Raw genomic sequence first — 10,626 nt, 5'->3', positions numbered from 1 at the left:
GCACGGTGCGCCCCGCAGGTGTGCCAGGCTGAAGGCGCTGCCGTCCGCTGACAGCAGGTACATGAGGAAGCCGTCCTTGGTCATCTGGCGCTGCGCCTTGGCTGGGAGGGAGGGGGCGGGCGGCATCAGTCAGACGCCACCGCTGGTCCCTGTCTGCCCACCAGCCTGGGAGAGGTCCCTCTGCTCCTGCCTGCCCACCAGCCTGGAAGAGGTGCCCTCAACTCCCACCTGCCCACCAGCCTGGGAGAGATACCCTCCACTCCCCGCCTGCCCACCAGCCTGGGAGAGGTACCCTCCGCTCCCTGCCTGCCCACCAGCCTAGAAGGAGTACCCTCCGCTCCCCGCTGCCCACCAGCCTGGAAGGAGTACCCTCCGCTCCCCGCTGCCCACCAGCCTGGAAGGAGTACCCTCCACTCCCCGCCTGCCTGCCCATCCTGAGTTCCTGGAAGTGGGATGAGTCTGGCTGGAGCAGATCATGGTTACCCAGAGTGGGGCCCTGTCTCCTGTCCCGCCGACCTGGCACTCTGGGAGACTCTGAGGTCCTGGAGGGTAAGGTCTCATCTCCTCCGTCTCTGTGCCCCAAAACTGGGCCCCGTCTCCCCTATTCCATCACCTCTCCAAGTTGGGTGCACACTGGGTGTGAAGAAGCGAGTACATCTAGTGCCTGTGTTTCCAGCCACGTTGCTGTTTCCAGGGGAATGGGGTTCTCAAAGCCCCCTGAAGTGGAACCAAGAAGGAAACTGAGGCCCAGAGAGGGCCAGTGATGCCGGAACCCTGCCTCCCATCTGCCTGTCTTCTTGGGTCAGGTAAGCACAGGCCAGGGGCGCAGGGGCTGGCTGGGCTGCCCCTTCTCTGCAGCTCCCTTCCCTCAGGCTGGTGTCTCCTCCAGGTGTCCCAGCCCACTGCAGCCCTGGGACCACAGGTCACCCGCCCTGGCTGGGCCCTCACCAGTCTCGCTGGGCTCATAGCGCTCAATGAGGGAGAGGGCCAGGGCGGGCCCGGCTGCCTCCTCTCGCTGCTGGTGCCGTAGGAAGGTCACTAACTGATCCACAGACAGGGTCTCCCCGGAGCCCGCGGCCTCGGCGAAGACGTGGTCAATCTCCCTGCGCTGGGTCAGCATCTTGTAGAAGGTCTCGATCTCCTCGTCCTCCAGGGAGTCCGTCTGGGAGTGGTCACACTCCTGCAAAGCCGGGGCAGCCGGGTGTCAGGGCTCAGAGCAGGCCTCAGGTAGGGTCCAGGACACAGCCCCGCAGGCCCAGCCACCTCCCGCCGCACCTGGAAGATCTTGCGGGCGTAGCTGTCATCCACCTGGATGTTGAGCTCCTTCAGGAAGTTCTGCAGCTCCTTGAAGCTCATCTTATTGTCCTTGTTCTTGTCAGCCTTCCGTAAGCAGGAGTGGATCCAGCTGTGCCGGGTAAGGAAAGTGCCCAGAGCCCTGGTCCCCACCCAGGTCCCAGCCCGAGTGGGCTCAAGCAGAAGGCCCTTGAAGGTGGCTCCCTGTATCTCCACACTCCAGGGAAGGACCTGGAGTCCGCTCTGGAGGAAAATGTCTCATCCTATTGTGTTAAAGGGTCCTTTTCTTGTTCTTTCCTTCTTTTTGGAAAGATTTTTACTATAGGTTGCATGCTCTTGCCAGAAAGACAGAGATAGACAGAGAGACAGAAAGCAAGAAATCATTCCCCAGGGGGAATGGCTATGCCGCAATTCCTTCTCCTCCATTCTCCTCTTGGGATCTCGGGCACGCACGCACATGTGCCTGCCGTAAGTTTAAGCCACCAAATCTGGGACTCAAACCGCAGTCGACTACATGGGAGTCCAGTGACATAACCATTACGCTAACTGCTGGTCCTCCCAATTATTATTATTTTTTTTAAAGAAAGCTTTTTTTTTTTTAACTTTATTTATTCATTCATTTTTTTAAAAAGTTATTTTATGTGACTATTTGTTTATTTATTTTAATTTGACCAGAGAGGGACAGAGAGAGAGAGAGAAAGGGGCGAGAAAGTGAGAAAGCAAGCCACCAGGTGCGGGACTCGAACCCGTCAGTCATGTGGGAGTCCAGAGCCCCCAACCACCATACCACCTGCCAGCTCCCATTCATTTACTTCTAATTTGACCAAAGAGAGAGAAAAAAAAAAAAAAAGAAAGAAAGCCACCGGATCCAGGACTCAAACCATGGTCGGCCATGTGGGAGTGTCCAGTGCCTTAACCACCACACCACCCACTGATCCCTCTATTTTTTTTATGAGGACAATGTCCCAAAAGAATTGGCAATTTGCAAATGGATAACTCAGGCCAGCCCTGTATCCTAGTGGTGGGGGGATGCCAGATCTCACATGGCGACTACAGTTCAAACCCTGCCCTGGCAACTTGAAAAACACACCAGTCGTGTATGTATGCATGCTTAAAATCCCAAGAGAATGGAGAGATGAAAGAGAAGGGATTGCAGTGTGACCACACTCCATTTGGGAGTGGTCTCTCCCTCTGTCTCTGTCTCTCTCCAGTGAGCACACCCTCTGGCAATTTAAAAACTGTTTACGTGTCGGGACCAGCAGTTGACATAATGGCTATGTTGCTGCACTCCCATGTAGTCAACCGTGGTTCAAATCCCAGACCCGGTGGCTTAAAAGTCACGCCAGGTGCGTGTGCATGCGTGCGCAAGATCCCGAGAGGAGGATGGAGGAGAAGGGAGTATAGCGTGGCCATCCCCCTGGGGGGTGATTTCTGGCGTTCTGTCTCTCTGTCTCTGTCTTTTTAGCAAGGGCACGCACCCTATAACAAAAACGTCTCAACAAAAAATGTATATGTGTGTCAAAAAAAGGATAACTCATCTTAAGAAGGGACAAGGCAGGGGACCAGCAGTTAGTGTAATGGCTATGTCGCTGGACTCCCATGTAGTCGACCGCGGTTCGCGTCCTGGACCCGGTGGCTTAAAAGTCACGCCAGGTGCGTGTGCATGCGTGCGCAAGATCCCGAGAGGAGGATGGAGGAGAAGGGATTGCGGCGTGACCATCCCCCCTGGGGGGTGATTTCTCACTTTCTGTCTCTCTCTGTCTTTTTAGCAAGGGCACGCACCCTATAACAAAAACGTCTCAACAAAAAATGTATATGTGTGTCAAAAAAAGGATAACTCATCTTAAGAAGGGACAAGGCAATGTTGGAGATGACTTCCACGGGGGCAGACCATCCATATCAGTTAGCAAGGAAAAAATTAATCTGGTTTCTGCCCTAGCTGAAGAGGATTGGCCATTAACAATAACAACAGCAGACAACACCAGAAATATCTCAGCTGGCTCAGTTCACGCAATTCTGATAGGAAATTAAAACTGAGCAAACTTTCTACTCAGTGAGGGGCAAACGGTTGCACCCAGATCAGCTGTAGACCAGAGCAGAGCTTTCAATGGAAATTTTTGAGTGGGATCAAGATCCTGAAGCAGGGGCCAGCAGGTGGCATGGTGGTTCAAGGTGCTGGATTTCCACATGGCCAACCTTGGTTCGAGTCCTGGACCTGGTGGCTTGCTTTCTCACTTTCTCTCGCTCTCTGTCCCTCTCTGGCCAAATTGAAATAAACAAATGAATAAATAAATTTAAAAAAATGCATTTCTAAAAAAAAAAAAAAAGATCCTGAAGCATTTCTTGGAAGACTTGTAAAAGAAGATGAAATAAACCCTGAAGACAAAAGCAGTGGCTACCGAGAGGTGGGAGTGGTCCAATTAAAGCAAAAGCAGACCGGGCAGGAACAGAGGTCATGACAGCAGGTTTGGGGGCTGCTCCAAGTCCTTTTGCTTATTCAGTTTCTGGAGAGCCCAAGAATGACATCTGCTTAGGATGAGAGTGTTTGAGAATGTAAGCCGACACTGCAGCAGAGTAACCCCTAGGAAAGCTTCGCCAGAGCCCTACACCTTGATAATATTCCCGCTCACTCCTCTCACCAGCCAAGGCAAGTGTGGGAGAGCTTCCTTTTCCTTTCTTTTCTTTTTTTTAGAGTTTTTTGTTTGTTTGTTTGTTTGTTTTTGCTAGAAGGCACGTACAATGGCTGGAGAGACCGAGAAACAGAAACCAAGAAATCACCCCCTAGAAGGAATGGCCACACGGCCACGCGGCCACACGGCAATCCCTTCTCCTCCATTCTCCTAGGGGGATCTTGGACACACACGTACACACGCCTGGAAGGAGTTTTTAAGCTGCCAGGTCCAGGACTCAAACCACAACTGACTACATGGGAGTCCAGCAACATAACCATTATGTCATCTGCTGGCCCCTGGGAGAAGTTTTTGTTTCAAAGCATACCTTTTTTTTTTTTTTTTTAAGAATTATTTTATTTAACTTTATTTATTTTTTTTTTATTTGACAGAGAGGGACAGAACAAGAGTAAGAGAGAAAGAGAGAGAGAAGGTGAGAAAGCAAGTTGCCAGGTCTGGGACTCCAACTGTGGTTGGCCATGTGGGAGTCCAGCGCCCTTAACCACCACACCACCGAGAGTTTGGATGGGAAATTATTAGGCCTCCACTTTGCAGTCCTGATTTGGCTCTTCCTAACTTATTTTTTGTTTGCTAATCTTAAAAAATCTTTAAAGGCACCCATTTTTCTTCAGTTAGCAATGCAAAAACGTCTACACTGACATGGTTAAGTTCCCAGGCCCCTCGGTTCATTAGGGATAGACTGAATGGCCGTTGACACTGCTAACAAAAATGTCCTGATCTTGGTGGAGCTTATGTTGAGAAATAAAATGTATATATTTTTTTCTTACCTAAATACGTGTGTGTGTGTGTGTGTGTGTGTGTGTGTGTGTTAATTTGCCAAATGGCTCGTGTGCTCTCCCGAGAGCGAGGGAAAGCAAGAAAGCACCCCTGTGGGTGGATGCAAAATCCCTCCTTTTGGGATCCTGGGCACACACACACAGACACGCATGCACACATATCTGGCATGCTTCTCAAGCTACCCAGTCCTGTGCTTGGGTAGAAGTTTGGCCATGTAGGATCCAGTCACCTTCACCACCAGGTTTATGTTTTTAATTTTTATCTTTTAACTCCACTGCCCACAACTCTCTGAAGCCCCCTGTGCGTTTATTAAGATGTATATAGAAGGTGGCTCAGTGGCATCGAGGGCAGGGTGGAGATGGATTGCAGAAGGGAACAGGGTTTGTTCTGAGGGTGACCAAAGTGTCCTCGGGTTGACTGTGGTGGTGGTTGCACAACCCTGTGAACACAATAAAAAGCACTGAATGGGTTCGACACGTCGAAAGGGATAATTATATGGCATGCTATTATATCTCAATAAAGCTGTTGTTAAAAAAACAAACAGAGCAGGACTGGCTCCACCCCACCCTAGCTCATCGGTGCCAGAGTCTGATCGCTTCAGATCAGAGACTAGCGTGGGATTGTGCAACTAGATTTGAAAGTTAGCTTGCTTTAACCCTGCAGGTTGGCTTGTACCCCGAGCCCAGAGGAACCAAGGCATGGCTCAGGACTGTACCTGGGCCCAGAGGGAGGAAGCGTGGTGACACTAGAACACGACCCAGACACCCTAGGTGAGGATCCTGTCACAGCAGGCTGCTCCACCAGCCTCCCCAGTCCCCAAGCCCACCCGGGCTACAGAGCAGGGCACAGAGAAGACCAGGAGGCTGCACGGCCATCAGTCCTGGGTCAGCGCAGACAAAGGGGTTCCATGAACCTTCCATGTTTCCCCTCTGCTAGGATGGAGTTGTGTCCCCCTCAAATGTATATGTCAAAACCCTTATCCTCAGTGTGATGGAGACGGGGCCTTTGGGAGATCATTCTGTTTAGATGAGGTCACGAGGCTGGGGCCTTCAAAATGGGATTAGTGCCCTTGTAAGAAGAGATGCCGGGACCAGCAGATGGCGTACTGGTTACGTTGCTGGACTCCCATGTAGTCGACCGCAGTTTGAGTCCCAAACCCGGTGGCTTAAAATTCATGCACCTGTGCATGAGTGCCCAAGACCCTAAGAGGAGAAGGGATTGTGGGTGGCCACTCCCCTGGAGGGTGATTTCTCACCTTCTGTTTCTCTCTCTCTCTCTGTCTGTCCGGCAAGTGCAAGTGCCCTATAGCAAAAATCTCTCTCAAAAATAAGAAGAAAGAAGAAAAGAAGAGATGCCAGAGAACCTGCCTTCTCCCTCCCACCACGTGAGAAGACAGCCAGAAGGCCGTCGCCTGTAAGAGGGGGACAGCCCTCCCCAGTCATGACCATGCGGACAGCTAGGTCTCAGGCTGCCAGCCCCTAGGACTGTGAGTAAAGATCTCTGTGGTCGGAGTCACCCCGTGCGTGGCAGTTTGCCATGGGGCCCTGAGAGGACGGAGCCGCCTCCATGCCCACGCTGCCCAGAGACAACCCCAGCCAGTGTCCGCAGGCCGCGGCTGGAGCCCGCCCGGAAGGATACTGCTGCAGCTTCTGCCGCTGGTCCATGGCGCCGGAGTGCTGGATGACCTTGCGCAGACCCTGCACCCAGTGCTGGGCGTCGGCCGGCGACGGGGCGATGAGGTCCAGGGTATTGCGCTGGTCCTTGAAGACGATGGAGAAGCAGCGGTCCTCGGGCACGTCTCGGGCGAACTTCTCCAGACCCTCAGTGCGGTGCCCCATCCGCACCTCCTGAATGTCCTCGATGGAGACTGCAGGGGAGCATGGGGTGGGGAGGGGAGGGACAGAGAACGCTGTGAGGCCCGGCCCCTGTCATGGGCAAGGCTTCAGTGGAGAAGGCACAGCATGCAGACAGAGCCAGGCCTGGAGAGCAAGCCGAGTCCAGAGAGAAGGGAGAGGGGCAGGGCAGACGAGGACAGATCCCTGCAGGGTCTGAGACAACCTCAGGCCACTTTTAGGAGCAGGGACAGGGCCCTCCCACCACGGGTCAGACTTCCAGGCTCCAGAAAGAGGCCCGACCCTGCTAGTCCACCCACTGTGCCCTCCGCGGCCTGCCCGGGAGCCAGTCCCAGCAGGCAGGCTGAGCCGTGCCTCTGCCCCGCCTCACCCCATCCTGAGCCCTCCTCGTCCATCTGCCCTGGGTCCTGGACTGGCTCTGGCTGGGAGTCTGTCTGTCCGTTGTGTCTACCCCACCCCGAGTGACCAGAGGCCTCCTAGCCACCTGCAGGCCCACATGCAGCCCAGCCGGGACCTCAGGCTCTCGGGAGTGGGATGCATGAGCCCCGGGTCAGCTGGGGTGCAGAGGGTAACCCCACCACCCCTCTGCTGACAGCTTCCTGTGCCCCACCAGGTCTCACAGGGCGCAGCCACAGCTGCCTCAGGTCAGGAATGAAAACAGGAAGCCTGAGCCGTGGAGACCCCCGGCCCCCCCGCCTGCACCAGAGAGAAAGCCCAGAGGCCTTCATGGCTGATAACACCTGGTCTGCCTGTGGGAGCCAGAGCTGGGGTGTGGGGGAGGCCGGGTGGAGGCAGGGCCGGAGGAGACTTGGAGCAGGAAGCAGAGCCAGAGAGAACTGGGAGGCCAGTCCACTCCTCCCTCACCCGGCCTCAGTGTCCCCAGGGTGAAGTGCAGCTGAGGACCACAGTCTCACAGCTCACCCAGGGCAGGGAAGCGGCGAGCGAGGGGGCTCGGTGCCAGGCCGTCTCAGGGCCCCTCCTGCTAGTCCTCACGCTCACCTGCGCCCGGGCCCATGCCTGCCCTGTCCTTGACTCACAGCGGTCCCAGTGTGAGGTTGTCACCCCGCCAGCCCGAATGGGGTTTCTGATAGCAAGGACCAGGCCTCCTCCTGCTCCGTCTGCCCCTTGCCCACCCCCCACAGATGCTATGCACCCCCAGGGGAGTCAGGCATGTGCGCTGCCAGGTGGGGGAGGCCACCGGGAATCCCCAGTCTCAGTCTGAGCTCCCCTTCCCACAGTCCCCACTGGCCAGCATCTAACAGGAAACCCCGTATCTGGCCAGCAGCCCTAAGGGGGAGCCTGTCTGGAGCCACCAACAGGGGCAGGGTTGGGAGGTCACCTCTGCGCTGAGTGGCCGCAGCAGGCTGGGGGAGACGCTGGCTCAAGGTGGTTTTCTGAGAATGCTCTGGAGCCCCAGTCCCCCCCACCCTAGAAACCTCGCCAAGGACCCCACTGGGCTCTCTCCACCTGACCCTGCTCCTGTCCTGCCCCACCCCTGGCACCTCCACAGCCTGGCAGGTCACATCTTAGGGTTCTGTCCTGGTTCTGAGACCCAGAGGACCCTGCCTGGTAGAAGGCACCATACTGGGGTGCCCTGGGTGGGGGCCGACCCTCCCCTTCTTCATGGCCTCCTCCTACTCACTCCCCACAGACCTGCCGGTGGGCTGACCCACCTCCTCACCCACCCCCCAGACAAGGTCAGGTGAGGGATTTCCAGGGGGCCAGGCTGAAAAACCCAGGCTGTAAGGATCTGTCTGCACTGCCTGTTCAGAAGCCGCCAGCCCCCCTATGGCTATTTAAATGTAAGTTAATTTACATTTTTTTTTTTTTAGAGAGAGAGATATTTAGGGCATGTGTGTTCACTAGGGAGACAGAGAGCGAGAGATAAAAATCACCCCCCAGGGGAGATGGCCACGCCGCAATCCCTTCTCCTCCATTCTCCTTTTGGGATTTTGGGCATGCACACACACACGCACATGGTGTGTGTTTTAAGCCACTGGGTTCATCATTTAAACAACAATCAACTACGTGGGAGTCCAGCACCATAACCATTATGCCATCTGCTGGTCCCTAAGTTAGTTTAAATTTTAAAAATTCACCTCTTAGGTGTCGGCAGGTGGCATGGTAGTTAAGGGCACTGGACTCCCACATGGCCGACCGCGGTTAGAGTCCTGGACTCGGCGGCTTGCTTCCTCGCTTCCCCTTTGTCTTTCTCACTCTGCCCCTCTCTGGTCAAATTAAAATAAATGATTGAATAAATAAAGTTAAATACTAATTTTTTAAAAATTCAGCTCCTCACTCATGCTACCCAGTGTCAGGGGCTCAAAAGCCAGGGGTGGCTGGTGGCTCCCATGTAGGACCACGCAGGACGGAATATTTCCCTCACTGCAGAAGGGTCCTAGACAGCTTTGGTCGAAACTGTCCCACCCACTGAATGCAGGTGCAGGGGACCAGCAGATGGCGTAATGGTTACGTTGTTGGACTCCCACATATTGACTGCGGTTTGAGTCCTGGACCCGACAGCCCAAACACACTGGGCACGTGTGGGTTTAATGCCCAAAGTCCCAAGAGGAGAATGAAGAAGGGATTGTGATGGGGCCACCCCCGCACCCGTGACTGACTGTTCGCTTTCTGTCTCTCTGTTTCTCTCTGTCTCTCCAGGGAGCACATCCTATAGCAAAAATCTCTGGGGAGAAAAAAATAATAATTTTTCTCTCTGTGTCTCTGGCTAGTGCACGTGCCTTATAGCAAAAAATCTAAGGAAAAAAAAAAGTGCAGAAGGGAGTATCGCTCTCCAGGGAATTCTTGCATTAGCGGGCAAAAGGCAGCAGAGTTTTCACCCAACCATTGCAGGAGGCACTCTCTGTTTGCTGCCTGAACCTTGGCTCCCTGGGCCTTTTCAGAAGTTTCCAAAGGGGCCTGCAGCTAGCGTGGTGGTTAAGTCACTGGACTCCCACATAGCTGATAGTGGTTCAAGTCCCAGACCTGGCAGCTTGCTTTCTCACTTTCCTTCTCTCTCTCTTTCTCTCTGTCTCTCTCTGGTCAAATGAAAAATAATAATGGTAATAATTTTTTTTTTTAATAAAGGAAGCTCCCAGAAAGCCCTCAGACCCTGCTCTGCAGAGAGCTCCCCAGCCAGTCTCTCTCTGTGTGTTCCAGCCCCACTCTGCCCCAATATCCCTCCCATGGCTCCAGCCCTAGGGAGGAGCTGGCCCTGTGGCCCAGCCTCAGACACCCGGAAGCACCTTATCTGCCTCCGGACTTTGGGCCTGGCTTTTGGCTTCTCCACACCTGGAGTTCTAACCCGCCCAGCCTGTCTCCTTCCCACAGCTGCCCAGGTGAACACGTGCGATTCAGGCAACCCCGTCCAGCTCCTCGGTGCTCCGGGCCTGGCTGTCCCCAGCTATGGTCACGACTAGGTACCCCCCGCCCCCTGCATCTCCACCACGGTCTTCCTTCCGTCCCTACCCTCTCCCCCCGCCAGCCTGCATCTCCTTGGCCCCAGCTGTATGACTGACCTGTGCCCCACCAGGCCTGGTCTCAGTTTCCCCATCTGTGGTTTTGCTGGCCCTCCATCGTCACTCCACACCGCCCCGTTCCGCGCCCTGACCCCTCTCGCTGGCCCCAGGCCACTCACACAGCTGGGACTCGGGGGTCCGCATGACCTTGCGGGACTCCTGCCAGATGGTCTTGCAGTCCTCTTGCAGCTTGTAGAAGCGCTCTCGCCGCCATGAGCTGGACTTCACCTTCAGCAGCTGGCTGCCCTTCAGCAGGGCCTGGAGGTCCTCGTCATTCTGCAAACCTGGGGAGTGAAGCGGGTTAGAAGCCACCTCCTCCGCCAGGGTCCCTGCTGCCCCAGGCCCTATGGCGGCCATGCCCACCTCCGGACCTCTCAGAGCCCACTTTTCACCAGCTTCATCCTCCGCTTGCTGTTTATTTCTCCCTCCTTCATCCGTGCTCCCATCTGTTCCCAGAGTCCTGCCTCCTCCTCCAGGAAGCCACTCCTGATTGCT

The 10,626-nt window shown here is 54.9% G+C and overlaps 1 protein-coding gene across 1 annotated transcript in view; it reads right to left on the bottom strand.

The window, feature by feature from the left end:
- Positions 1 to 10,626, bottom strand: part of PLCD1 (phospholipase C delta 1) — a gene marked incomplete in the record, with an annotated part of 20,233 nt that overhangs the window by 2,959 nt on the left and 6,648 nt on the right. Inside the window, 5 exon segments of the mRNA XM_027768467.1 lie at positions 18 to 101; positions 949 to 1,180; positions 1,276 to 1,405; positions 6,399 to 6,627; positions 10,251 to 10,415. Coding sequence (XP_027624268.1) covers positions 18 to 101; positions 949 to 1,180; positions 1,276 to 1,405; positions 6,399 to 6,627; positions 10,251 to 10,415 — 840 coding nt within the window.

Source organism: Tupaia chinensis, unplaced genomic scaffold, assembly GCF_000334495.1.
Source record: "Tupaia chinensis unplaced genomic scaffold, TupChi_1.0 Scaffold146584_1, whole genome shotgun sequence".
In the NCBI taxonomy this organism is placed as follows: Eukaryota; Metazoa; Chordata; class Mammalia; order Scandentia; family Tupaiidae; genus Tupaia; species Tupaia belangeri.
The sequence above is the reverse complement of the archived record's forward strand: the minus strand, read 5'-3'. Positions and strand labels throughout refer to the sequence as shown.